At 62.0% G+C, this 26113-nt stretch overlaps 2 protein-coding genes across 17 annotated transcripts in view; one reads left to right on the forward strand and one right to left on the reverse strand.

Moving 5' to 3' along the window:
* The window catches only part of TOM1L2 (target of myb1 like 2 membrane trafficking protein), an 84359-nt gene extending 82082 nt beyond the window's left edge, over positions 1-2277 (reverse strand). For 11 of the 12 annotated variants that reach the window (XR_012328360.1, XM_073797048.1, XM_073797044.1 and 8 more), the window contains exon 1: positions 2141-2277. Coding sequence is in view for 10 of the 12 variants with exons in the window: in XM_073797048.1 (XP_073653149.1) it covers positions 2141-2192 (52 nt within the window). In the remaining 2 variants the exon portion in view is untranslated. The remainder of the gene's footprint in view (positions 1-2140) is intronic. The other variant, XM_073797052.1, reaches the window with a different exon arrangement.
* A 455-nt stretch (positions 2278-2732) lies between these two features.
* On the forward strand, positions 2733-26037 carry DRC3 (dynein regulatory complex subunit 3). Of its 5 annotated transcripts, none has more exons than XM_073797040.1 (13): positions 2733-3053; positions 3403-3517; positions 6149-6306; positions 8863-8979; positions 11214-11380; positions 13906-14052; positions 16605-16724; positions 17271-17381; positions 18377-18553; positions 19348-19479; positions 21077-21147; positions 22199-22322; positions 25165-26037. In XM_073797040.1, exons 3-13 carry the CDS (start codon positions 6150-6152, stop codon positions 25633-25635), a joined length of 1794 nt encoding a protein of 597 aa, XP_073653141.1. In that variant the 5' UTR covers positions 2733-3053; positions 3403-3517; position 6149; the 3' UTR covers positions 25636-26037. The 5 variants fall into 5 exon arrangements, 4 of the variants coding, with proteins under 4 accessions (XP_073653141.1, XP_073653142.1, XP_073653144.1 ...); XM_073797041.1 differs by having other exon boundaries at positions 3434-3517; XR_012328359.1 differs by lacking the exons at positions 2733-3053; positions 3403-3517 and adding an exon at positions 23161-23531 and having other exon boundaries at positions 6150-6306; positions 25165-25296; positions 25469-25606.
* The last annotated feature ends 76 nt before the right edge of the window (positions 26038-26113 follow it).

Here is a 26113-nt window from a genome sequence, read left to right on the forward strand (position 1 = left end):
AGGACAGGGCTCCATCTTGGGCCCAAACCCAACTTGCCCCTGTTCCCCACAGCCACCTCTGCTCCACGCGGACTGGGGACCGCTGAGGTGCGCACGCCCCCTGCCCGCCTCCTCCACCTGTCCCCAGGCACAGGGGGCCTCTTCTCTGCCGGTGCAGTTCCCACCCATCCTCACCAACGGCCCTCTGACTCCAAGACGCCAGGCGCAGGCCGCAGCTCCTCTGGGCGCAGTGGCGTCCTGACAGCACTCACGGTGCCCACGAGGCAACTGAGCACCGGCACTGCGTGGCCTCCTGTCGGTCGACATTGTCCCACGCATCTCTGTTCCCTCTCCTGACCCCCTCAACCCCTTGAGCACCGGGACGGCTATGAAATCCCAGCTCCCTCTGACCGGCTGAGCCATCCTTCCACCTCGCTGAGCCTCAGTTTCCTCATCTCTAAAGTGGGAAGGACAATAAAGCTTGCTTCGCAGCGCAGCCGTAAGGAGCAAGTGATGGCTGCGGAACTGCTTCGCGTGAGGTATACCTCTGCTCGTGATCACTAGCTTTGTCGCTGTTGTTTTATTTCTGCACCCCCTCCCTCCCACCAACCCCCAGCACATACTTTTAAAAGAACACTAACAGCACTAAATGCCGTGAGAGTCGCTTTTACACCGTCACAACAGCACAGAAGACACGTTAGATACTCACTCTGGCCTCTAGTCATTTATCTGAACTGAGCTGTGAAATTACCGAGGTCTGGCCTGCTGGCCAACTGGCAATGAGGAGGCTCCATCCTCTTCATGGTCAAGTGTTTTGTCCACGGGACGGTGGACGCGGGGCCTGATCACAGATGGGCCCGCTGTCCCACACAGCCTCTCCAGTGTGGGGATGAATCAATCTCCGCCCCCCACCAAGCAAACTAAGGCTCAGAAGGGCCGCACAATTTTCTGGGGTCCCACAGTTGAATCGGGTGAAGCAAAATTCAACTCAGGTCTTCCTGAAAGAAGCATCATGCTCTTTCCCCTTGCTATACACCTGTACATCCCTTACGTTTGTATGTTTTAAAGTCCCCTTTAACTTATACCCCTCATCAACTACCTTGGCATTTCAAAGGTAGTAACAGAGTCTCCTACTGTAAAGCAAACAGAAAAGAAAAAGAAAAAAAAATTCCCCAAGTTTACTGGCTCCCTCTCATAGCTGACTGGAATTCAATACCCAACTGAGAAATGAGTTTCTGGAACATGGATGCAGTGAAAGAGCAGCTGAGGAAGAAGAACGGGGGTGGGAGCCTCGAGAAAGGTGGGGAAACACTCTCCAGGACCCATCACCCCTCATCAGAGACGCTACACTACAGAGAAAAGAAAGGCTCCCAAATGCCAGTTAGCCAACGCGAGAGGCCTCAATAATTTCACAGGCCCCACTAAAGGCTGAAAAGTAAGCTGGACATTTATAAGTAAAGCAGGAAATAAACAAATCACTACAGCCTAATCCAGCCAAGCCCATAAGGACTCCAAAGGTCCGTGCTCATGAAAGACCTTTCACCAGTCCTTCCACCAACCAGGAGAAACCCAGTTTTAAAAGAAACCAATCAACATTCTAGACTGATCACACTTGGCATGAGCGCCCACCTTGGGTGAAAAGGCACGTTGCTTTTTCAGTAAGGAAATTCCATAGGGCGGGCCCTCTGGTGGTCCTTCACCTGCACCTCGGGCTTTCCGAGCCCCCCACAGGATTAGAACTGCCGAGTAACCCTCTATCTGCCACCGAAGGGTTCACCGCTGGCAGACTCAAGAGCGCAGGGGAGCGACAGTCACCGTGCAGACAGCAAGCACCACGGACATCAGGACCCCCGCCTCTGACAGACGGAACTCCAGACCCGACAGGGCAGCGACTCGCACAAGGTCACGGGGAGAGTCGGCGGCAAGGCTCCCCGGCCGGGGCTCCGGTCGTTAGCCGGCACGGCCGCCCCCGCCCCCGATAGCCTCCCCAGGAGCGCGCCCGGCCTCCCGCTCCCCGCCGAGGGCGGCTCCGCCGGGTGGGCCCAGGGCAGGGAGCCCGCTGGGAAAGCGGCGGCCGGGCCGGGGCGGAGGACTGGGCCCCGCAGCGCAGGGACGCGCGGAGCACCGCCCAGGCCTCGGGGCGCCGCCGTGGGGGCCTTACCGAGGCACTGCCCCACCGGCGTGCTGAACGGGTTCCCCAGGAGGAACTCCATCTTGGGCGGACGGCTCGGTAGCAGCCCGCGCGCGTCAGCCGCCGGGTCTCCGCGTCCCCAGCGGCGTTCCCTGCCTGACTGACACTTGCCCCGGCCCCACCCTCGGGAACGCCGGTGCCTGCCCCTGGCCCCGCCCCTCCGGCGTCTATTGGGCGATGGCTGCCATGCCCTCTTCCGATTGGCCCCTACAGCTCCTTCCGCGAAGTCACGCCCATCCCGCGGCGTCCGATTGGGCGGGGCGGTGACCTAGGTCACAGGAATCTCCGTCACCTCCCCTGGCCCGCCTCCCAACGCGAGTCTGTGTATTTTGATTCATTTATGTATTGGTCAATCCAGGGGGTCCTTAATATTATTGGACAAGAGTCGAGTCAGTCACTCAAGAGGGGGCGGGGGCAGGGCGGAGCTAGTAAGTTCCTCTCCCTTAGAAAGTGCTGATTGGACAAGCATTTGTTTTCCCTACGGCTAGTTGGTTCTGGGAGGCTTTCCCCGCCCAGAAATGTGATCACGTGGTCGTCAACTTTAACCCAGGATGTCTACTCCCTGACTTCCCCCTAGCAAAGGAGCGCGGCGTTTGGTTCCCCTAGCAACCGGGCTCAGCGAGGAGGCGCAGGCGGCGGACAGTGCCGGCGACTCTGAGAGCCCGTGGCCGAGAGGCTGCGGGAGGAGCCTTTTTTCCCGGAGGAGTCCGCCGGCCGCCCCACCTAGAGGAGAGCGCGCAGGCCCCTGGCAGCCCCTGCCGGCCGCACGCCGATCTGGGGCCTTCAGGCCTTGTGGGGAGAGAAGCTGAGGAAGCCTTCCCTCCGGGCGCATGCCCCCAAGAGACCTTTGAGGTCCCACCCCCGGCCTCCGGGCCAGAGAGAGGTACCCGGCCCAGCGATAGACGCTCCTTCAGGAGGGCATTACTGACCCTCTGTCCGACCTCTCAATGCTGCTAACTTGTTCCTCTTCCTTAGACCTAGACTTCCTCTTGGTGAAGGCTTTTGGCTTGGAATGTGGATGCCCGGGTCCATGTCTGTCCCTTGTCAGCAGCTCCCTTCCCGGGCCTCAGTTTCCCTGTCTGGGAAATCAGGGCATTAGGGCTCCCTTCTCTAATGGCTCCCAGAGCTGACCTGTAATTTGATCATGAACGTGCTCTAGCTCGGAGTGAGCACTCAGTAAAGGGTGGGGTTTCTCTTATTAATTCACGGCCAATAGGCGCTCTATTTTCCAGGTCCAGTTGATCCCAAGGTCTTGTTTCGCAGGACAATTCAGGATCTGTTTCTCTGTGAGGAGGTGTAAGGTTCTCTGCTGCTTTCCCCGCCCACCACAACACTATTGTCAGGCAAGTCAACAGCAACCCGGGCTGGGTGGTGAATTACTGATAAAACCCCCTTGGGAAGGAATGTTGGGGTTTTGGCCCCGACCCCGAACAGCTGTGAGAAACTGTGTGAACTGTGACAATGATCCGCAGTGTGCCTGGGCACAGTTGAGTCGTGATTAAGAAAATGGGCCCTGGAGGCCTGTCCTCCTGCCTCTGCCATGTACTAGATGTATCCACGTGGGCATGTAACTTGACGTTTCTAACCTGCTTCCATTTTCTTACGTGAAAACTGCGGAGAATCAGTCCTTCATGTAAACTAAGTTCCTAGAGGTCTCTAAAATCCACATCTTACCTCCACCCCCGCCACCTCTCGCCTCACGACTCTTGCTGTTCTTGGTACTACAAGCCAGAATGAGCTTCTTAAAATGAAAGTCTGATCATGTCACTGCCCTTAGTAAGCCCCAGGAGCTTCCCGGGGATCCTAGGATAACCGCCACACTCCTGCAGGCCTCTCCAGGCTTGCATCGCTTCAGCCACAGTGGAACCTGTCTCCTCCTCTCCCACCTCAGGACCCTCACCACGCAGACCCCTTTTCCTTCTTTCCTGCTCATCCTCCAGGTCTCAGCGGGGTCTCCCCTGGCCAGCACAGGTCCCTGCATGTATGCTGTCACAGTCCCCTACACCTACAAACTTGTCATGGTTTGTAATTAAAGATTTGTATAATTGTCTGATTCAGGTCTGAAACAGAGGTAAGGAGATCGGTTTTATTCACAGCATGTAGTGACTACTCATTACACGTATGTGGACTAAATGAATGATCTTAAACAAATGTAGGAGGGAAGAGTTACCCATCTTTTACAGGTGGGAGGTCAAAGGCTTGGAAGGCGAAGTTAGTTGCCAAAGGATGCAAGTCCTGCCCTTGTGTGTGTAACAAACACAACCATTCCACATCACTCGGTGATTGTTGGGCCTGATGGAAAGCAGGCTTGACCTGTCACAGGGGCCAGACCCTGGTGGGGTGGGAGTGAAGAGAAGTCAGCCAAAGTTTTGAAATCAGAGTTAAGCATCCTTTCCCAAAGTACAGCACTTTTCTTTAAAAAAAAAAAAAAGCACAAACACTTTCAGGTAACATCTGCTAAATGCAGCACGTTAAAATCTCCCCAAAGACAAGTTGGTGTCAAGTTATGTGAAATCTCAGAAAAAATTGTTTCAGAGGACGGGGAGCTGGAGGACTGGAAACGTCCTCGGGAATTGAGTCAGTCACCCTAAGGGGATGGAGCAGAGACTGGGAGGCAGGAAGGAACCAGAGGAGAAGGGGGCGGGGGGCGGAGGTGGGGGCAGGAGGAAAGGCCCCGTGAAAGTTAAAGGCCCTGGGACCATGGGTCATGGACACTCCAGAAACAGGAGATGCACATTTGCATAAGCTGCACGGCACGGGAAGGGGAGGTGGGCAGTCTTGGAGACCAGGTGCAGGATGGCTAGGCCCACCCTGGCTCGCCCAACGTCAGGAGTGTCCCCAGTAGCGCTCGGTGGAATGAAAGGCAGAATGTGGGGCTGCCTAGCATCAGGGACCAGTGGGGCAGGGAGGCCTGGCTGTGGGGACGCAGGGGCCAAGGCAGAAGGTGAAGCCAGCAGGGAGGTGAGAACGGGGTGGAAAGTAGGGGGAGAACTGAGTTTGCAGAGGGTTCGGAGGCAGAATTGGGGAGTTTCCGGTGGCGCGCGCCCTCCTGCAGGGTCCAGCCCTTCTGGGTGTTCTCACTAAGACGGCTGGCAACGATGAAGTGAGGTCAGGCTGCCCAGGGCCACGGCTCTGTCTGGCCACGAACAGCAGCCCAGGTCTGCCCGTGACTGACCCACCCCACAGACCCCCCGTAGCGTCTCAGCCAAATCCCTTTGGACCATTAGCAACAGACACCTCCTGGGGTTAGTTTAACAAAAAGAGGATTTAATGTGCGAAGTCAGGACACTCCCGGGGCCTGGGGTCGGGACAGGAGGGGCCCGGAAGCCAGCGAGGAGAAGGCAGCCTCTGTGTCAGTCTGTCCATCCTTTCACCTTTATTGCTGGATCAGATTCTCATCTCTGCTTCTGTCTGTCCGTCTGCCCCAGGCCCTCTCACTCTCTCACTCACCATGCACCTGGCCAGCTCTGATGGGCACTTTGTCCTCCGGCCGCAGCTCACGTCTCTCGGGGGGGAGGGGGACACGAATGACCAGCTTGGGTTGGTGTCCACCAGTGGCCACACGCTGGGCAGCTGCGGTTGAGGGCGGGGAGCTTACAGACATAGCCACCTGGGGGGCCTCCGAGGATTGTGGTCGGTGGTTGGTGCCAAGAAACCCGACGAGGGCGGGCGCAGAAAGCCAGAGGCCTGAGGTGGCCACGGCTGTGCGCGCAGCTGAGCTCCACAGGCTGAAGAGAGCCGTGTGGACACCGGGGCCGGGGTGGTGACACAGCCTGCTCGTGGGGCCAGGCGGGCGGGGGTCCAGAGAGGCCCCGGAGCAGCCCGGGTACAGCAGCCGAGGGCGGGAGGGGGCCACCTTCAGAGTGCCGTGGCCGCCACGCTGCCCCACGATGCCGTGGAAGGACCCCAGCCAGACCCCGCCCTCAAAGGGAGGCAGGAGCAGCGGCCTGGGCGAGGGACGTGGTGTTTTCCAGGGAGGATGAACCGGCTGTGCGACGTGGAGCCCAGGGTGATGGATGATGAGATGCTCAAGCTGGCCGTTGGGGAGCAGGGCCCGCGAGACGAGGCTGGGCAGCTGGCCAAGCAGGAGGGCATCCTCTTCAAGGACGTCCTGTCCCTGCAGCTGGACTTCCAGAGTGCGTATCCTGGGTGGGGCGGGGCAGGCACAGGGCTCCCCGATTCCATGCGTGGGCCACGGCCCGCGGTCGCATTCGGGCTGCCTGGGTCGGAAGGTGCGGTACCAGCACGGGTGGTTTTAGAGCCTGATACCGAGTGTGGGTAGCACTTGAACAGCCACAACACTCCCAATTCTGAGTAAGAACAAAGCAAGGTAACATCCTCCCGTTCCAAGTCTTAAGTGACCCCCAGAGGCCACGCTGGTCCCCAAAGGTGGGGGGGACCTAGGAGGGTGGTCCACGTGGCCAGGAAGGTGCGGGGTCGGGGGAGGGCCATGTGCTGGGGGAGCAGCTTCAGAGGAGGGACTGGAAACAGAAGGGGGGCTCCCCTCCAGGTCGCAGGACAGCCTGGGGGGAGATGTGGCTTGGGATCAGGCAGGACCTCAGCACCCCACCTGTGAACCGGGGTGACCGGAATCCGTGTCTCAGGCGCTGGCTGGGAAGACGAGACCAGACAGCACAGGCCCAGTGCCCGGCTCACTAAAGGAGGCCCGCGAGTCGGGCGGAGGGTATAGGTGAGGAAGCAGGATGGGTGGGCGGGGGTCCCGTGACCCCTCATGTCCGGCGCAGGCCGGTCACAGCAGACGGACCGGGCTGATTCACGCTCCTGCTGTGTCCTGGGCCTCCACGCTGGCCTGCCGGGTCACCCAGTGACCACGAGGGGCTACTGAGTCAGCCCTGGGATGTGGTGCGCACGGCAGGCCCGGCCCGGCCTCATGGAGCCCGCAGGCCGCCCAGAGCAGGGAGGGCCCTGAGGCTCTCGTCGGGAAAGGGCTAAAGGGGAGGCGGAGTGGTCTTCAGACCTCCTTCTGCTGCCCCTCCCCCACTGCGTAGCGGATGCCTGTCCCGTGCAGGGCGCTGCTCTGCGCACCAGGGACTCGTGGAGCTGACCTTCGAGGGAGTGGGACACGTATGCTGTTGAGAGAAGTAGAGGCAAGAGAGGAGAGAAGGGGAGTGGGGTGCAGTGTGGTCAGGCAGGGATCAGCTAGCATCAGCCTCGGGGGCCGCAAGGCGGCGTCTGGCTCTGAGTGAGTGAGGCAGGAGCCCAGGGAGGTCCTGAGCAGAGGAGGGTCAGGGAGCCGTGACAACAGGCTGCACCAAGCCAGTGGCAGCAGAGGCAGATCCCGTGTCTGTGTTGAAGATTGAATGGGCTTTTTGGGCAGCCCTGTCATGCTGTCAGATACATCTGGCTCTTTCGTGTCGTTCGGGCTTTTCCACGTGAACTGCTGAGGCCTAGAGCAGAGCCAGCACACAGGTGCGCCAGGCAGGGCGCCCAGGAGTGGGGGAGCCGCCCAGGGCTGGTGTCTGCACGGTCAATCACAGCCAAGGCCGTCGGTCTAAGGCCAGGGCCAGAGAAGGAAAATCCAGACCAGGAGATCCGGGGGCGGGGCTGGGCCTTGCCCCAGAAGCACAGGTGGGGCTGGTATCATTCCAGGAAATGTGACCACAGAGCTGGGGGACAAACTCCATCCCAGGCAGCCCTGGGGACCGGGAGGGACAGGGCCCTGGGTCAGAGAAATGCTGCCCACCACCCCGCCACCGAGACCCAGCTTGGGGTGGGCAGCTGGGAGGGGTGCCTGCCTGTCTGAATAAATGTTGAAACGGCTGCCCCGAATGTGTGGCTATTAAGGGCTTTTTTCTTTTTTTTTCCTACTCCTTTTACTTCTATGTTATTTCAGTTCTTTTAATGGGCATACTCTAACTTTATGTTTTGGGAATCATTATAGAAGCAAACGTAGAAAAAGGGGCATGTAAACAACAGCTCTCTGGTTTCTAAGAGAACCGGGGACAAGGTCAGGCCTCTAGAGTTTTACACACACAGTGTGTGCTTGTCACACTAAGCATTACTCAGAGCTCCTGGCAGCCGAGACAGAGACCAAGCTCCGCCTGGCTCAGGAGCAAGGGGATGGGTCGGCTGCCTGACCAGGGGGGTGCTCTTCAGCGGCCGTGGGGTCAGGCACTTGAGTGACGTCAGGATCTGCCTCTGTGGGGCGATTCATCCCCTCCCCGTATATGGACATTCGGGGCCTCATCCTCGGGCACTGGCACAGCGTGTGATTCCAGGTAGAGACACTGCAGGGTCAGTGGGCACAGACATTAACTATTTCCGTCCATGTGGCCAGAGCACCCTCCAAACGGCTCCACTAGTTGACTGGCCACCCCTGCAGCCTCAGTTCTATTTGTCACCCTGGGGGGCCCTGCCCGTGCCCTGTGTCCTGAGCCCAGGTGTTCCGAGGGGGAGCCCTGTGAGTTCCCGCCCTGGAGGGCCTGCCCCCCTCCACCCTGCGCGGGCCCACCGGTCCCTGTGGTGGCCCCGGACGGCAGCACCAACAGGGACCCCGAGCTCCGCGGAGCTGGGCCCACACCTCCAGGGCTCCCTGCGCTCCGGGGAAGACAGCGGGGCTCTGGGGCCTCTCCCACGGTCAGCATCAGTCATCCGGCCCCCAAGACCCTGGAACTATACCCTAACCCTGACCCGGGCCAGAACCAGCCAAAGCGTGTCCAACATCGTTTCAGATATCCTCCGCATCGACAACCTCTGGCAGTTTGAGAACCTGCGGAAGCTGCAGCTGGACAACAACATCATCGAGAAGATCGAGGGCCTGGAGAACCTCACACACCTGGTCTGGCTGGGTGAGCCCCCGCGCGTCCCCCAGCCCCCAGTGATGCCTGCCGAGGCTGCCCCCCAGGTAAACTTCCCTGCCAGCCCCGTGGCGGCCCTGGTGCAGCAGGAGCTCCATCTGCTGGGAGGAAGGAAGCCTGGGCCTGCGCTGGGCAAAGCTCAGCACGTATGTGCTTGGACACCACAGGGCAGAACATCTGCCCCAGCTGTCAAACCTCCCAGTCCGGAGGGCTCATGGCAGCAGCCTGGACTCCGTCTAGGTACTCTAGACTCAGGGTGACAGATAACTGAGGCCCCTGCTATTTGGGGGGCCCAGATCAAACCAGAACTAACCATCCCCATGCTAGCGTGCGCTGAGCACTTTCTACCTGCTAGGCACGGCCCGTGCGCTTTCCGTGTGAGGCCTTCTAACCACACAGCGACCCCACTGTAGACGGGAGCAAACTGAGGTCACAGCGAGCAGGGGGCTCGCCTGACTCCAGGGGTCCAGCCCTCACTGCCAAGGCAGCAGGGGCTTTGCCGAACTGCGTCCACCTGCCGGCCTCAGGCAGCACCCTCACGTCTGGCAGTGGGCACCTAACTAGGGGTGGGGCCGGCTGGGAGCTCCCGAGCCCACTGAGAGGGCTTCTTTGGCCCTCCCAGTCACCCTAGGGGCTCCAGAGGCCGGGGCACCGCCCAGAGCTCTGTGACCAAGACGCAGCAGAGCTGGGACGAGACCCACGCCTGTCTGATCCCAAAGCCACGTCCCCTCCATCCTGTCAGGCTGCTTCCCAATACAGGCAGCCTGGGGCATCGAGGCCCCTCCCAGCTTGCAGGACACGCAGCTGCCAGACCACAGCAACCCCCCCGGGGCAGGATTACAGTGCATCTCACGGGTGCAGAGGCTGAGGGGCTGGTGGACTTGGAGCTGCACGTACCGGCAGCAGAGCAGCCCAGAGCCAGGTCTCCTGACTGCCGGGCCCAGGTCTCACCCAGACAAGCCCTCCTGGCAGCCCAGCACCCATTAATGCTGAGTCCCGGGCTCGGCGGCCCACCTGCACCACCAGGAGCTGGAGGAGGAGAGGTGACGGGTCAGCCTAGACCCTGAGCCTCACCCCCTCTGAAGGCCCTGCTTTTAGGCAAGAGCTCCCAGGCCCTGCAGTCTCGCAGACATAAAACAAGGGTCACGGGTCCCCGTGAGATGCCCCTGTGATGCCCAGTGTTCTGGGGGGGGGGCGAGAGAGCCGGAGGGGAAAGTTCTGGCAAGAGGTCAGGTGCCCCTCAGAGAGTCAGAAGCCTGCCTTTGTCCAGCCACATGCGCTGCCCCCACCTGCCAGCACAGGCCCGGCTGGTGGCCTGGTCAGCTGTCCCAGCGCCGGGGGCGAGCGGGAGCCGGCTGGCACTGCCCCCAGAAGCTGACTGTCCACATCTTGTCCCAGCTTTACACTCAGGCCCGTCCTGTTGGTAGCTTGAAATTGGCCACAGTGGGAGCACTTACACCACCAAAGTCAGCAAGAGCTACAGATCAGGGCTGCCTGCGCCCACCCCTTTGTTAAACGTTTACCAGCTCGCCTGCAAAGAGCAGAGCCCGGCTGCAGGAGCGAAAGGAAGCAGGCTGACCCAGTTCAGGTCCCGCTCTGCCAGCGTGCTAGCCGGTTCTGTGCGTTCCCTCCGCCCCCTGCACCCGACCTTCCTTACGTGCGCTTGATCGTGAGCACGTGACCACCAGGCCCCTTTGAATCTCGGCTCCCTCAGCCCTAAGATGCAGGCGATGACAAACGAGGAAACGCCCAGGGAGGGCCTGGCGTAGGGAGAGTGTCCCGGGTGAGTGTCCCCTGAGGTGCCATGGAGGCCAAACCGACTTCCTGAGCCCCCTTTACACTGAGGGCTTTAGCTGAAGCTCTTGAAAAGTTCCCAGTTTGGGCCTCTGGGCCAACGGTGTTCAAGGACACCAACCCCAACCAAACCCCCAAACCCGTGGTGGCAGAAAAGCAGTTTTATTCCCAAAGATGAGAACCTTGGGCTAGAGGGGCTCCTGAGGTCTCAGCCGGGGCTGGGCCTGGAGTTTGGGGCAGCCCGGCCCGCGCGGGTCTCCCCCACCCCAAGGTGCGCTGCCCCGACCCACCAGGGAGCTTCCATCCCAGAACGAGGGCCGCACAGACGCGAGCCTTCGCGCGAGTCCGGGGCCGGGAAGGTGGCAGCAGAGCCGGGGGGGCGGGGGGGGTTGGATTCAGGACAGTCACCCTAACCCGGAGCCGTCCTCCAGACCTGTCCTTCAACAACATTGAGGCCATCGAGGGGCTGGACACGCTGGTGAACCTGGAGGACCTGAGCCTGTTCAACAACCGGATCTCCAAGATCGACTCGCTGGACGCGCTGGTCAAGCTGCAGGTGCTGTCGCTGGGCAACAACCAGATCGGCAACATGACGAACGTGAGCGAGGGTGCCGGGGGGGCCACGGGCTGAGCCTCTGACCTTCCCCTTGTCCCAGAAAGGCCAGAATTCCAGACTGGATGATGTTCACACACCAGCCTAGGCCACGAGAGCCCACGTGCGGGTCCGTTTGTGCCCCTGCCCCGGTGGGATCTTTCCTTCCCTGTCCCCGCACTCGCTCAGCAGACATTTGCTGGGGTGGGGCCCCCTCGGCCGTGGGGCCTCTGGCTCGTGCTCACTGGGGACAGAGACCAACAACAGCCCCGGGTCACTGGAAGGGTCGGGGTGTGGGTGCAGGGTGGTGCCCAGGGCCAGGCAGCCAGAGCGGCAGAGGAGAGCCGTGGGGGGCTCTACGCCGTGTGTGCCCAGGGCAGGCCTGCGTTTCAGAAGGAACACCCACCCCCTCACCCCCGCACGCATGAGTGTAGCAGGGATGGAGGTTTGCCTGCAGACCAGAGACGCTCGCTCTGCCAACACTCCCTGTGAGCTGGCAGCAGGGCCGGGGCAGGGCCCTGGGTGCCACGGGGTGACCTCAGGAAGCTGGGTGACCCCAGGGCAACCACAGCCACCGTGCAGGTGTGTGACAGAGACTGCCGCCGTGCGCGATGGGGGCTCCGTGCCACTGGGCGGGCGTGCAGAAGTGAACACCTGAGTGCCGGGGCCCAAGCCCCAGCCCCAGTCCTGTCCCCGCGGCTGAGCCGCGTCCCGGCATTAACTCCCTCCCGGCCTCGCTGCAGGTGGGGCTCGGAGAGCAGGGGAGAGATGGGCGCTGCAGCCGCGGCCGAGGCCGGAGCAGGGGGCTGCGTGGAGGGGGCCGACCCACCTCTCGGCTCAGCCGCCCTTAGCGTCGCCCTGGGCTGATGCTCCTTGTGGCTGTGACCCAGCAGTCCAGGCCGCAGTCTTCCTCGTCCACAGCTAGCAGGACAGAGAGCAGGAGAAATCTCTCCCACGGTGCCCCTCGGTGTGACGCGCCCTCAGCCACCCGACCAAGCCCAGAGGGGCGGGCGGGCCAGGCGGTTTAGGTGAAAGGCCTGGGGCGGGTCAGGTGCCGGCTGCTCACCTGTGTTTGAGGGCCGGACCCCGGAGGCCGTGTGGTCTGGGAGGTTTGCCCTGCACGCCCCTGGGAGGTGGTAAACCCAGCCCACCTCTTGCCAGTGTTCAAGACCTGATTGCTCAGCTGCCCTCTGCCCTGCGGGGCGGGGGCACACAGGACAGCTGAGGGAGGTGTAAGTGGAGAGCTGAGGTTTAACGGGCTCCTGGCCGCCTGGCCTTGGGCCAGGGACTCAGCACCCGGGGCCCGCGTGCCCATCTGTACGGGACAGCGGTGGCCTGCGGGGCAGGCCGGTGTGAGGGCTGAGTCAGTTAGGGCTGAGTCAGTTAGGGCTGAGTGGCTGCTACAGGACTGGGCACAGGAGAACTCTGCAGGAAATGATGCTTATTCAGGAATTTTCAGATTAAGGGCACACTCAATAGCCCCAAATCTTGCTTGTGAAAACCTTTCTGAGTGTCTTGAGCTGTTCCTGCCTGGGTTGGTCCAGTACCCAGGGCCACAGTGAGCAGATCCCCTCTGGCTTGCTGCCCCTCGGACACTGCAGAGTCTAATGGACGCAGGTCCAGGCCTGGGCGTGGAGGGGACACTGGCTCTCAGGCCACGCCCCGCCCTGCTGTGGACGCTCCGTTCCCTCCCCTGGCCTCGCTGAGTGCCTGGTACAGGACGCTCTTTCCTGCCTCAGGGCCTTTGCTTGTGCTGGTTTTGCTTCTGGGAATGCACTGGCCCCTGCTCTTCCCTGGCTGCTCCCTCAGGCCTCAGAGGCCTCAGTCCTAACTGAAACCCCCCGTCATGGTCCCTAAGGCCCCCTCTCCACCCCCTCCCCCTTTGAGTTCTTCTAGCACTTACACCAAACAGCAATGATTCTACTTACTTTTAAAACATTCTTGTCCCCTGCCTTACAGTGCCAGCTCCTGCTATAAGGGCTTTGTTCCCACTGTGTCCCTAAGGCCTGGCACGTACCTGAGGCCTGGTAGGTGCTTAGTGATCTTTGTTGAACAAATAAACCAAATGACAAAGACGCTCCTTCAGGAAAGCACAGGAGTTGCAGTCAGATGAGGTACGGGCATCTCGCTGACTTTCCCCCGGTTACTAACAATAGGAAGAATAAACGGCCGCCAGTGGACATCCCACTAGCTGCCACCCAGTTGGTCCAGGCCAACTGTAAATCAGGTTCCGTTGAAGTTAGGAGCGCTGGGCCTTGCACAGCACTTTACAGTTGGAAAAGGCCGCCCGTTCTGAGAGCAGCAGCGATGGGCACAGCCAGGGCATCACGGGAGCAGGTGGAGGCCCTCACAGCATGTGGCATTCGGTCCTCTCAACACCTATGCACCACATCCCTGCACCCACCTTAAGAAGAGGAGATGGGGACCCAGGTCCACGGGTCCTGGGCAAAGCCCATGGTTCCTCCCTCGTGGCTCCGCCCAGTGCGGGCAGAGGACGGAGAGAGGACCCAGGCGACCCCCCTCTCCCCCAGATCATCTACCTGCGGCGGTTCAAGGACCTGCGGACGCTCAGCCTCTCGGGGAACCCGGTCGCCGAGGCCGAGGACTACAGGACGTTCATCTGTGCTTACCTCCCCGACCTGGTGTACCTGGACTTCCAGCGCATCGACGACCACATGGTAGCGTGGCCCTCGTGCGTCCAGCTCCGCGGGTCAGCGTGCAGGCCCCGGGTCTGGGGAGGGGCGCGTCCACAGGAGGAGCGCAGGGCGGCCCTCTTCGCGGTGCCTTTACTGCCCCCATCACTGTCGTGCCACCTCCCACCTCAAGGCCGCCGTCTGCTTTTCTGGGTGAACAAGTCGGGGGACCAAGTGAGGGTAGGCGATTAGCGGGGTCAGCAGCTCAGGGCAGAGTCAGGACTCGCCTCCATGCCACGACAGCTCACGGTAGCGCCCTCTGAGCCGAGGGCACCGGCCCCAGAGAGAGGCCCCCCGCGGCCGGGGTGCTGAGCGGGGAGCTGGGCCCGGCGGTCTGGCAGCAGGGCCGGGAGGAAGCCCCCCTCCCCAGTGCACTGCCCGGCCTGGCCTGACCGCCCCTGCCTCTATCCTACTCCCCTGCTGTGAGCTTCCCGTCCTTTGCAGCATGACGTTTGTGCGTGCTTTGCCCCCTGGACAAAAGAACCCCGCCCGACACGAGGCCTTTGGCGGCAGGACCGGGATATCCCTGCGTGCTGAGCGTGGGCAGTGGGGGACAGGGACCTGCCCACCCTTCTCCCTGGGAGCTGGTGCCCTTCCTGGGAGAAAGGAGCCTGTGCCTGGGTGGGGCCTGAGGTGATGTGGGGCTCAGGGAGAGCCCAGTGGAAGCAGGGAGGGCGGCTGGGCTCCGGGTCTCGGTGCTGACGGTGCCGTCCTGGCTGCCACACCGCCTGCCAAGCGTGGAGCCCTCCACTCACGGGTGTCTTCCTGGGGGGTCCACGGAGAACAGCCGGGGTCGGGGTGCCCAGAGAGTTGCCCCTCCTCCGACCATGGCCTTCTCTTGTCCCAGAACAGGACAAGAATCTGAAATCTTGAATTCCAAGACTCTCAAGTCTTTTTTTTTTTTTTTAATATTTATTTACTTTTTTTGGCTGCTCCGGGTCTTAGCTGCGGCACGTGGGATCTAGTTCCCTGACCAGGGATCAAGCCCGGGTCCCCTGCAGTGGGAGCGCAGAGTCTTAACCGCTGGACCACCAGGGAAGTCCCAAGACGCTCAAGTCTTACTTTTTGCATTTAGACAATAATTTGAAACGCAGCGTGGGCTCAAATGCTTGGAATAGCTGAAGAGCTGCTGGGGTGTATTTCGCTCATCATAAGAGCGTGCACAGGGATTTCCCTGGTGGCACAGTGGTTAAGACTCCGAGCTCCCAATGCAGGGGGCCCAGGTTCGATCCCGGGTCAGGGAACTAGCTCCCACGTGCATGTCGCCACCAAGAGTTTGCACGCCACAACTAAGGAGCACACGTACTGCAATTAAGGAGCCAGCACAACCAAATGAATACAATAAATATTTTTTAAAACCCCCAAAAACAAAAAACCATGCACAGCCGGACACCGCACGGTTCCCGAGCCCCTCCCCAGCCAGTTTCTCCTCTTCCCCAGAAGATTCCACAAGGGGCAGGCCGCCCAGCCTGGCCCCCCGCTGTGCTGCGGGAAACAAGCCTCCTTCCGCATCTCAGAGGCTTTGCCTAGACGCACCAAGATCAGTAATAAGGGAAAGGTTGTAAGAGCAGAGCCCCGCAAAGCAGGGGCACCGGGAACCCCCGTCCATGCTGCTGCCTGCCCCCAGGCCAGCCCCAAGCCTCTCACCTGCTGGTGCTGCCAGGCTCGGGCAGCAGGACAGCCGGGCCCAGCCGAGGCCGACCAGGGCTGAGGGCAGGCTCTTGCGGTGCCTCCCCATTTCCATCGGGCCTGAAGGCTGGCGCAGCCCTGAGGAACGGTGGACAGTCCCAGCAGAGCACACGAACGGGTGAGGGCTGTGAGCTTGGGGGGCTTTCTGTGTTGTGGGGGGAGACAGGCAGGAGGGCGACGCTGGGGTTCAGGGCTTGTCCTGCTGAGACGGAGGCCTGTGGAGAAGAACCCTGTGGTTTTCAGCAGAGTTCATGATGTGATGAGCATTCAGGGACCTGGAAGCTGGCATGGGGCTTACAGCATAAGAGGGAGAGGGCAGGGCGTGCAGGCCACGGTCCTGAGAGAGAGGAGGGGGCGGGGGTGGGGGGAGCAGATACTGGAGCACAGAGAGTCGGCGGTGCTTGTACCTGAAGCCTTAGCACAGGCGATGTCACCTGGGGCTCCAGCAGCCCCCAGTGCAGGCAGGGGGATACGCAGGACGGGTGGAGGAGGGTCGGAGGGGGCAGGGCCCAGAGCCGAGGGCTGAGACCTCGTGCCCAGGCCTGTGGCTCGGGCACCCACTGCACCTCTCCCTTGTGCAGCCCTACAAGAGGGCCAGAGCCTGGTCAGGGAGGCCTGGGGGAGCGGCCGAGTCTTCGCTGGGCGCCTCCACCCCAGGGATGTCCCACGGACCCTCGGCCTGCCCGTGCTGCTTCCCCCACTGATTTCCCTGAGGCTCAGAATACTTGGCAAGGGCTGCGGGGAGGGGATCCCCGCCCACGCTGGAGAGGCCACAGCACGGCAGAGGCCAGCGGCTAGGAGGGACCCCACGACCCTGGTGACGATGCCGCTTCCCGATCCTCCAACAGAAAGAGCTGGCAGAGATGAAGCACCAGTGCAGCGTGGACGAGCTGAAGCACCAGGAGAGCCTGATGCAGGCCCAGCTGGAGGAAGAGCAGGCCCGGTGGGAGGAGCTGGAGGGGCACAAGGTAGGAGACCGGTGGGAGGACCTGCCCCACCCCGCCCCGCCCCCGCCCCAGGATGCTGCCGCCACCGGTCATGGGCCAGTGCCATGAAGGTCAGCAGGGCCCAGGCCCCCAGAGCCTGTCCTTTGATTGAGAATAGCTGGTGCCCAGGGCTGCTGGGCTGCCAGAACCTCAGTCAGGGCAGCACGCGGACCTGCCCCTCCTCATCCCACGGCCCCCAGGCGCCCCTCCAGCACAAGGGCCGGGGACTCTGTGCCAGAACCATCTCTCAGAGCAGCCCCTGTCCTTAAGACCCCTGGCTGGTTCCTGGCGGCGGGGGTGGGGTGGTGGGGGTAGGGGGGCAGCCAGAAAAGCTCATTCCTCCCCGTGGTGCCTCTCCTCCGGCCGGACCGAGCTGGGCACCCTTCAGTTTTCTGCCTCTGGACCCCCGCCTGTGCCGGGCCCATCGCCTGCCCTTCCCCAGCCTGCCTTCCCGAGGGCCGGGCGACCTTGGCCCCGGTGCCCAGCGCAGGGCCCTGCCCAGGGAGCCCACCGTGTCTCTGACCGCAGGCGGCCTTCGTGGAGCACCTGAACGGCCCCTTCCTGTTTGACAGCATGTACGCCGAGGACGTGGAGGGTAGCCAGCTGTCCCACCTGCCCGGCGTGGGCGAGCTCGTGCAGACATACCCTTCTGGGTCACGGCCGCCCCCAGGGCCTGGGCGCGGGAGTCCGGGGGGCTCCCTTTCCACCCAGGGCCTCGAGAACCAGGTTGGCTGTGAGCGCAGGGACACACGGGTATCTGGTCAGCAGGGCCCAGGCTGGCAGAGATGGAGGCTGGCTGACCATGTCTGTGACTCTGACCCTCATTACCTTGTTTGTGGGCTCCTGCTGTGCGCTTTGCATGCAGCATTTAAAACTGTTCCAACCACCCCATGGGGTGGGTGCTATACTGGACCCGAACTACCTTCTCATAGCTGGGGAAGCTGAGCTTGGAAAGGGTGAATTGTCCAGGCTGTGCAGTTAGGAGCTGTGGGCTGAGCCTGCATCCCATCCCCCAGATGATGTGATGGGCACTTGTCACCGTGGCTGAGGGACGCAGGGGCCGCGAGTCACAGAGAGAAACCTGCCCCTGAACACCCACCGCTCAGCAGAGTGCGGGGGGTCAGCTCTCCGCCCAGCCCGGCCCTAGGCTGCAGCCCCGCCTGACCTCAGCACCTAAGCGCCCCTCGTGTGGCAGGCGCTGCAGATGTGGGACCCTCAGCCCAGAGCAGCGAGGAGGCCATAGAAGCAGCTGCAGGGCCAGGCCTTGAACCTGGGGCTCTCTGCCCCGAGCCTGCGGTCCCCTGACCTCCGCAGCCTCCCTGTGCCCCTGTGGCCGCCGAGCAACAAAGACGGCCTGGACAACAGGGCCCCAGAGGCAAAAACACACACTGCTCAGCTCCCTGGCTGCTCCCCCTTCTCCGGGTTCCTGACCCCTTCAGGTCCCCCGGGGGGGGGGTCTCTCCTCTGTCGCCCCACCCCCACCACGCAGGCCCCTCCCTGAATCCCTCAGGCTGAGGCTGGAGATGCCCAACCACCAATTCATACTCCAAATCCCAACTGCAGCTCTGCTACGGGAGCTGCTTCCACCCCATGTGCGCCCCCCAGGCAGCCGTGAGCTTCCTTAACGGCCACTCACCTACAAGGACAAGTTCGTCATCATCTGCCTGAACATCTTCAAGTTCGGCATGAAGCAGCAGGAGAAGCGGAAGGCGGAGCTCGACACCTTCATGGGGTGTGTCCAGGAGGCCATCCAGGAAAAGCAGGAGCAGGGCAAGCATGAGATCGCCAAGTTCGAGGAGAAGCACCTGCTGGTAGGCCCCGCCCCCAGCCCCTCCCCCCTCCTCCAGGTGCCCACCCGCCAGAGGCCCGGCCCCTCTGCCTCTGACGACCCGAGACGCACGGGGCAAGCCGCTTGCTTTCAGGTCAGGCTTGATACCGGCAAGGGGCCTGATCTTCCTCCAGATGGGGTGGCCATGACCACAAATACCCTTTGCCCCCCAGTGACGCCTGGTCACTCCGCTGACACTGCGTCTGCCGGCCAAGCCTCCAGGTCCCTCGTCAGTGAACAGCTGGTACTGGGTGCGGCTCGGACCCCCGCGCTCTCCAGCCCACGAGCACCTCTCATTGCAGACGGACCTGACAGCTACTTGCACACGGGGTGCTGCGGGGGTCCAGCTGGCTTCCCCCAAGACAGGGCCCACCTTGTGTTCCAACCTCCCCCGCAGAGCCCCGCTGGGCTGGGAGTCAGCCCATGGTGAGCCAGGGCCTCACAGACAGCGCCCCATCCCCAGGCTTCGTGAAGCTCAGGCTCTCTGCCCCTGCACCCGAGGAGACGGGAGTCACTCGAGGTCCCACGGTGACCCAGTCGAGTCCCAGTTCAGGTCCACGTGACTCTGAAGCCATCGCTCCTTCCATGCCTAATAACTCACCAGCTGGTGGAGCCTCTGCTCTGACAGCCTCCGCCGTGGAGGGGGTGGAGCTGACGCTCGGACTTGGGCAGTCCGACCCCATAATCCAAGTTCCGACCCACAAAACCAAACTGCCGCCTGTCACTTCAGGAATTACTCTTAATTGTGGATTCCTAAAGCACAGGTTTTGTTTCCAGACTTTAAGCTCCATCCGAGACGAGTCTGAACTGACCAACTTCGAGATAAAGATGGCGGAGCACAGCGAGAACATCACCGAGCTGGTCAACGTGCTCATGACGCTGGAGATGCAGCTGGTGGAGCAGCTGGAGGTGAGGTGGGGCCCAGGGAACACACGTGACGCGACGGCCCTGCCCGGTTCCTGTGCAAGAACCTGGCGAGGGAACACCTTCCCGGGAGCTACTCGGCGGGTCACACGAAAGCTTTCTGTGCTTCTGGTGCTTTTCAGTCGCTGAGATGACAGGTGGCCCTTGTGCAGCATGAGAGGTGAGCTCGTTCCTCTGGAACAGTCTCCCCATCTAGGAAGAGTGCAGAACCGCGGCAGGGAGAGTCCTTTATTAGACCCAAGGAGCTGTCGAGAAACAAAATGCACCCTGCTCTTCACACCCCACTCCGGGATAGAACGAAGGCTCCCGGCACTGCAGCCTGTAGTCGCTGCATCTCGGGGTGAGCGAGGAGCCTAACGAAGTGCTGCTACGTGAAACCCGGGGCGGCCAGACCGACCTGCGCGTTTGTTTACCAGGCAGCTGGCGGCGGAGGCTGGGGCCTGCAGAGCAGTGACCAACAGAACCTCCCGCCAGCTGCCGTGGCCCGCCCCCGCCAGCGCCTCCCCGATGCCTGCCTCGTCCAGGTTCCCAGCACATCACAGAGCAGACGCTCGCTCCCCACATCTCTGGGGCATCGGGAAGCTCAGGCAGCGGCCCCCAGCCTTTCCGACCGGGAGGACCCCCTTGTCAGCATCTCGCAATTCACCAGAGCCTGTGCGTGACTTACTAGCCGCCAAAAGGCTACTAAGTGGAGCCGCACTTTCCAGTGGCCCGATTTTTTTTCATTACAAGAGGGTTTACACACATTTGAAAAATGTATAATTAGCTCAGTCTATAGATAGCCCTCGGATTCAGGTGCATTCCCTGCGCCGTCGGCCCACCCTGCAGCCCCTGGAGTCTAGAGTAGGTCAGGGGCGTGACCCACCCTGTGGGCTCAGTGGGTAGCAGCCCTCCCCAGGGCCTCTGGGTGAGGCCCGGGCGCCTTGCTCAGCACTAGATGCAGCAATACAGGGGTGCCCTCAGGGAGGGAGGCGGGAGACTTGCAGGTGAGAGGCCTGGGGTAACAGCTGGCATTCCCGAGGGTTTCCTCTCTGCCAGGCACCTTGCAAAGCATTTTGTGTGAAGAAACCCGTTTCTGCTTCACCACAACCGCGTGAGACACATACTATGCGAAGGGAACCCATTTCATAGGTGGGAAGTTGAGGCCCAGGGAAGTTAACAACGTTCCGAGTTACACCCAGTAGTGGAGCTCGCAGGCAGCCTGGCTCCTGGCGACCCTCCCGTTTCTCTGGAGGTGGCGGAGGCAGATGCCACCGAGAACCCCAAGGACGGGGTGAGCTCTGTGTGTGCCTGTTGGTGGGGGGCTCCTGGCAGAGAGACCAGCACAGGCAAAGGCCTGGAGAAGGTGTCACACTAAAGCCCCGGGGGGTGACCGAGGCAAAGTGGCTGGAGGGTGACGGCTGGGGGCAGCCGTCGGGAGAGGGGCAGGGTCGGCTCACAGCGCCACCTGGGGAAGGTCAGGTGGTTGGTCTTCACCCTCCAGGTCTGCGGTCACTGCCCGCTGAGTGGTAAGGAGAACTTCTGCTCTGGTGCAGTTCGCTGGCGTTCATGTCTGAATATGCACGTGCTTTATCATTTCCAGGAGACTATTAACATGTTTGAAAGGAACATCATCGACTTGGTTGGACTCTTTGTCGAAAACGTCCAAAGCCTATATCCTTTCCTTGATGGTCCTCTGCGGGGAGGCGCTGCGGGCCGCGGGGCTCTCAGGGCCGCACCACCGCTCCCCGCCTGCAGGGGGCTGGGGGGAGGCGCCTGCATTTTAAACAAAAGGCACAGAGGGGCACAGCTTCTTTACAGCTAAGCAGGATGCAACTAAGTGGGGTCCCTTACAGGTGGCTCCCTGTGGGGTCACATGCCTGCCCCCTCCCACTGCCACCAAGGAAAAAAGCCCACCTTCAAAGGATGGAGATTTGCCAACCACTTGGAATGTTCGAGGAATACCTCCTGACCCTCAGCACAAAGGGGCCTTATTAGAGTAGAAGTCTGGATGCCCACTGGGTGGCTCTGCAGGCCACCGCTTGCGGCACAAGTCGTGGCCCGTCTGTTCTCTAATGAGTGACTTCACCAGGAGACCACACCCCCAGATCCACCCTCCCCGCCCCCCCCACTGCAGGTGCACATGCCCTGGGGGTGGGGCGACCTCTATGCTGAAGCCACTGACAAATACATCATCTATCAGGAGATGGGTTAAATGTCAGGTCAGGAACCAACACTGGGGGCACGCCTGACCTTTTGCCACCTGAACTCTGGGCCCTGAAGTCCACCCCAGAAGTCCCCCCAGTCCTGCCCTCCTGGGCCCATGGTCCCGCTGGGTGACAGGGCTATATAAGCTCCCTGAAGGAGGGTCCACTCAGTGAGGGCCTGAGGGTGGGCCAGAGGGACGGGCTGGAACGGTGGGGAGGGCGTCCCAGGCAGGCTCAGGAGGCAGCCTGTGCAAAGGCCCAGAGGACGGGGAGAGGACGTTCCAAGAGGAGGCCTTTAGGTCACCACAGAGTGTGAGAGCCGCCAGCACAGCAGGGGCGGGTGGGACTCCGGCTGCTGCAGGGAGAAAGGGCTGGAGGGGAGCGGGCCAGGAGGGACCCCGAGGGGGTGCGTGGCGGGCGAGTCGGAGGGCCCTGAAGGCGGGGCTACATGGGGCCCAGCGCAGGGGAGGGCGCGCCCGGCCTGCTCCAGCCCGGCCTTGGCTTAACTCGCGCTGCACGATGGCTCAGTGCCGGGACCTGGAGAACCACCACCACGAGAAGCTCCTGGAGATCGCCATCAGCACCCGGGAGAAGATAGTCAAGGGCGAGCTGGACGAGGACCTGCCGGACGCCGTGCGTGCGGTGAGCGCGGGGGCGGGGGCGGGGCGGCCTCGGCGCCAGGCAGACGCAGCCCCGCCCCGCAGCCCCCGTAAAGCCTGAAAAACCTGCCAGAGCCTCAGTCTCCTCATCTGCAAGAGGGGCGGTGGGCAGGCGAGATGGGCAAGAAAGGCAGCTGGTGGGCACCCAGTGCAGCCCAGCTACAGAGGAGCTTGTGATAATTCAGTGCTTTCAACGTACCGAGAGGTTGCTTTCCCAAAGCTCGTTTCTGTGGGGCTTCTGGCACCTTCTAAGAGAGGCAGCGACAAATAGAGGTTGAGGTCCGAGATTTCCCCGGAAGGTCGTCTCAGCCCCGAGTCTCTATGGCGGGAAGCACTGCTGGGGTCTCTGCCCGCTCGCGGGGCTCTAGGTCTCCTGCGCTGGGGGCCGGCAACAGGTGGGCTGTGTCTCTGCGAAGGGCACCCACTTTCCTTCTTTCACCATTCACTGCCCCCCTCACCTCTCTCCTCCTCCGCGTTCCACCAAGGCAAGCTACCACCGCCCTTTGCGGGACCCTGGCCTTACCGCTCTTCTCCACGCAGCAGCCAGAGACCAGGGACTCCTTCCCCCTAGTGAGTCCTGGAGCAAGGTCTCCGCCGAGCCCCGCCCCGACACACCCTTCCCCCAGGCCTCCGTGCACCCAGCTCCTCCCCGTGTTTCAGATCTCAGCTCACACCCAGCTCCTTGGAGAGGCCCCCATCACCTTCCCAAAGGCCCACTGTCTCTCCGTCACAGCCGTTCATCCTTGTCAGAGCCGCTGTCACGGTTCCAAGCTATCGTGTTCGCGTCGACTTGCTTAGGTTACTCTTCACACTACATACAGGCCCCCCGGGGAAGGCAGGAGTGGCCTCTTCCCCACCGCGGTCAGCCCCCACCCGGGGTGCCGGGTTCACCACGCCCGCTGTCAGGTGCCGGCGGAGTCCTGCAGGCAGGGACCAGCAGTTCCGACTCCGCAGCCTGTCAGGGGCCGAGACAGTCGCCAGGGCAGTGGAAAGGTGGCAGGGCCTCCTCAAACACCCAGACACAGGGAGAGGTCACCTTCCCGAGCCTGAAGGCTGACCCCAAGAGCCCACCCGGGAGCCGCCTGACAGACCACCTAGCGGTCGTGGAGTTTTTGACGCAAGGCTCCGGGGTCTGTGACACCTCTCTCAGGACTGGGACATGCAGAAAAGGAGGCCCCGATGTCAACGGGAGGTGAGCAGCCTGGGCGGGTGCTTCCAGGGTGGCTGTGCACGGCGCCATCTGACACCTGTTCCCGCGCCCCCGGACACTCAGGCTGCTGACTGGGTGGGGCTCGCATGGGCTTAGTTAACTCACCAAAGGACCCCTGAAAGTGGCATTCCCACCCAGTCTACAGATGGGAAAGCTGGGGAGACAGGGTCTCAGAGAAGTTCGGTAAACACCCAGGATGTGTTGTGAGGCCACCTTGTCTTGTGAGGATGAGTCTGGATTCAAACCTTAGTCTGAGATGCCGAGCCCGGGCACTGAGCCCTCACTGCAAAGTGGGCGTTCTGGGTCTGCCCCTGGCCCCAGGCCCCAGGGTAATGGGCTCTGCCTCTGGGCTAAGGGGCTGCCTTGGGCTCCCGGGCGGCACTGGTATCGGGTGCCACCCTGGAGGCCTCACAGGGCAGCCGGCAGAGCCCGCTGGACACCCCTCCCTCTGCGGGCCCATCAGCTCTGTCCTTTAGGAACACCTGTAGCAGGAGATGCTATACCGTCTCCTTACGCTTAAGCAACAAAACGTGGGGTAGCAAGCCCTGACTAGAGCGGAATCACCACGAGGAGCTGACAGGGACCGAGGGCCTCCCGAGGGCCAGCTGCCTGAGCAGCTCTGCACGTGTATTTGCCCTTTTAATCTCCAAGCCAACACAGTGACATAGGTGCCAGTGTGGTTCCCTTTCACAGGCGAGGAAACCGAGGCTCAGAGATGACAGGGAGCGTGTGGGTGGTGGACACGGGCAGGACAGGGACTTTCAGATGAGGTCCTCGGCGATAAAAGTCTGGTTTCTGTTTCTAACCATCAGCGAGCGTATTAGTAGCAGGGTCTCAGAACACTCTTTTTGCAGAGACACTAACATTTCAAGATCCATAGACTGTATTCTGGAGACCATTAGGTTAACCACTCCCGAAGGAGAGAAAAAACCCACGTGTACACACCTGCCCGTGCCCTCTCTACAACACAGAGCTTTCAGGTCCCTCGCCATCGTGGCGACATGAAGCGCCTCTGCGTAAAGCTGAAGCAGCCGCCAGTGACGGCCTCCCCGCGCTGGGAAGCGACCATGTGGACCCGCAGCTGTGCTGGGCGCACGTGGCCAGTTCACGTGTGAACACCTGGAACCAGCCGGGCCTGGCGGGGCCCACGTCCCACAGCGTCGTCCACGGCGGGGAAGCGGGTGGGAACAAGGCAGGAGCCCAGGTGGGACCCCAGGTCCGACTGGGTTGACGTGAGGGGCAGCAGAGTCCCATCGGTTTGTGGGACCTTCTGTCGTCAGTGGAGCCCTGTGCCCCTCGGCCGGCCTCGTGCTGCCCACTCGACAGGCAGGTTTCAGGCAAGTCAGACTGGAGACGCTTGGCGAGGTGGCCAGGGCTGCCCTGCCTTCTCTTGGGGAGGGCACGCTCCCCCCAGGCACTGCCCTGCTGCCCGGGGGCCCCTTCTGGGCACTGGTGCCACCAGGCCGACGGCGTGGTCGCCTGAGACGGGCGGAGGAAGCAGGATGCGGGCTGGGCACGGCCTCTGCCTGCGGGGAGCTGGGCCCGTCCCCTCTGGCTCCACCGCCTCTGCACTCGTGCGGGTCCAGGCCCTCACCTGCGCTTCCTTGCTCCCCAGCTCTTTGTTGACAAAGACACGATCGTTAACGCAGTCGGGGCCTCACACGACATCCACCTCCTGAAGATCGACAATCGGGAGGACGAGCTAGTGACCAGGGTCAACTCCTGGCGCGCACACCTGGTGGACAAGGTGAGCGCAGCTGAGGGCAGGCGTCTCCCGGCAGCAGGACCCCACGCTGGAGGCCCGCCCCGGGGCAGACGCGCACGCCAGACACACATGCAGGGCTGGAGCAGGGAGGAACGGAGTGAGGAAGGCAGGCTCAGGATCCCGCCTGACGGGCCAGCCGCCGTATGCTCCACAGATTCACAAGGACGAGATCATGAGGAACCGCAGGCGCATGAAGGAGATCAACCAGTACGTCGACCATGTGCAGAGCGAGCTGGACAGCCTGGAGTACAGCGACCTCCTGGACTAGGGCTGTGGCCCAGCCCTCCCCCCGACCCCCGAACTTCACAGGTAGAGAAATAAAGGACTTTGGTTACCTTTCTCCATCCTCTGTGTCCGCGTCTGGGCAGTTGGCATCTGCTGAGAGCGACTCCTAGGCTCTCGGCCGCCCCTCCGCGGGGCCCAGGGCAGACCCTTCCCCAGGTACAGCTCCCAGCACAGCCTGGGGGCCCGGCCAGCCCACCTTGGCGGAGGCTGCAGGAACCCAAGGACCCTCCACAGCTGAGAGCACAGCTGGGCGTCACCCGTGAGGTGGGGATGTGACAGTACCCCTGGCGAGCACACTCAGGGTGCGAGGTGGGGGCCTGCGGGGAGCTGGCCAGTGCCCCCGGAATGGGGGAGAGCAAGGCCTGGCAGCTCTGAGGCCTTTGTGCCCCAAACTCACACACTCTTCCTGCTCCCTGACCTGGGCCCAGGCACCCAGAGACCCCACCTGCAGTCTGGAGCCCTGTGAGTGGCCCTGTTAGGAGGACCTTGGGATCCCTGAGCAGGTCACGTGCAC

The sequence above is a fragment of the Tursiops truncatus genome, chromosome 20 (genome assembly GCF_011762595.2).
Source record: "Tursiops truncatus isolate mTurTru1 chromosome 20, mTurTru1.mat.Y, whole genome shotgun sequence".
In the NCBI taxonomy this organism is placed as follows: domain Eukaryota; kingdom Metazoa; phylum Chordata; class Mammalia; order Artiodactyla; family Delphinidae; genus Tursiops; species Tursiops truncatus.

Bases quoted from the DNA above. Each gene is read 5' to 3' on its own strand.
- DRC3 (XM_073797040.1), top strand. From the start codon at position 6,150: ATGAACCGGCTGTGCGACGTGGAGCCCAGGGTGATGGATGATGAGATG. The intron at 6,307-8,862 runs GTGCGTATCCTG...ACATCGTTTCAG, and splicing joins CCTGCAGCTGGACTTCCAGA to ATATCCTCCGCATCGACAAC. The intron at 18,554-19,347 runs GTAGGCCCCGCC...TTTTGTTTCCAG, and splicing joins TCGAGGAGAAGCACCTGCTG to ACTTTAAGCTCCATCCGAGA.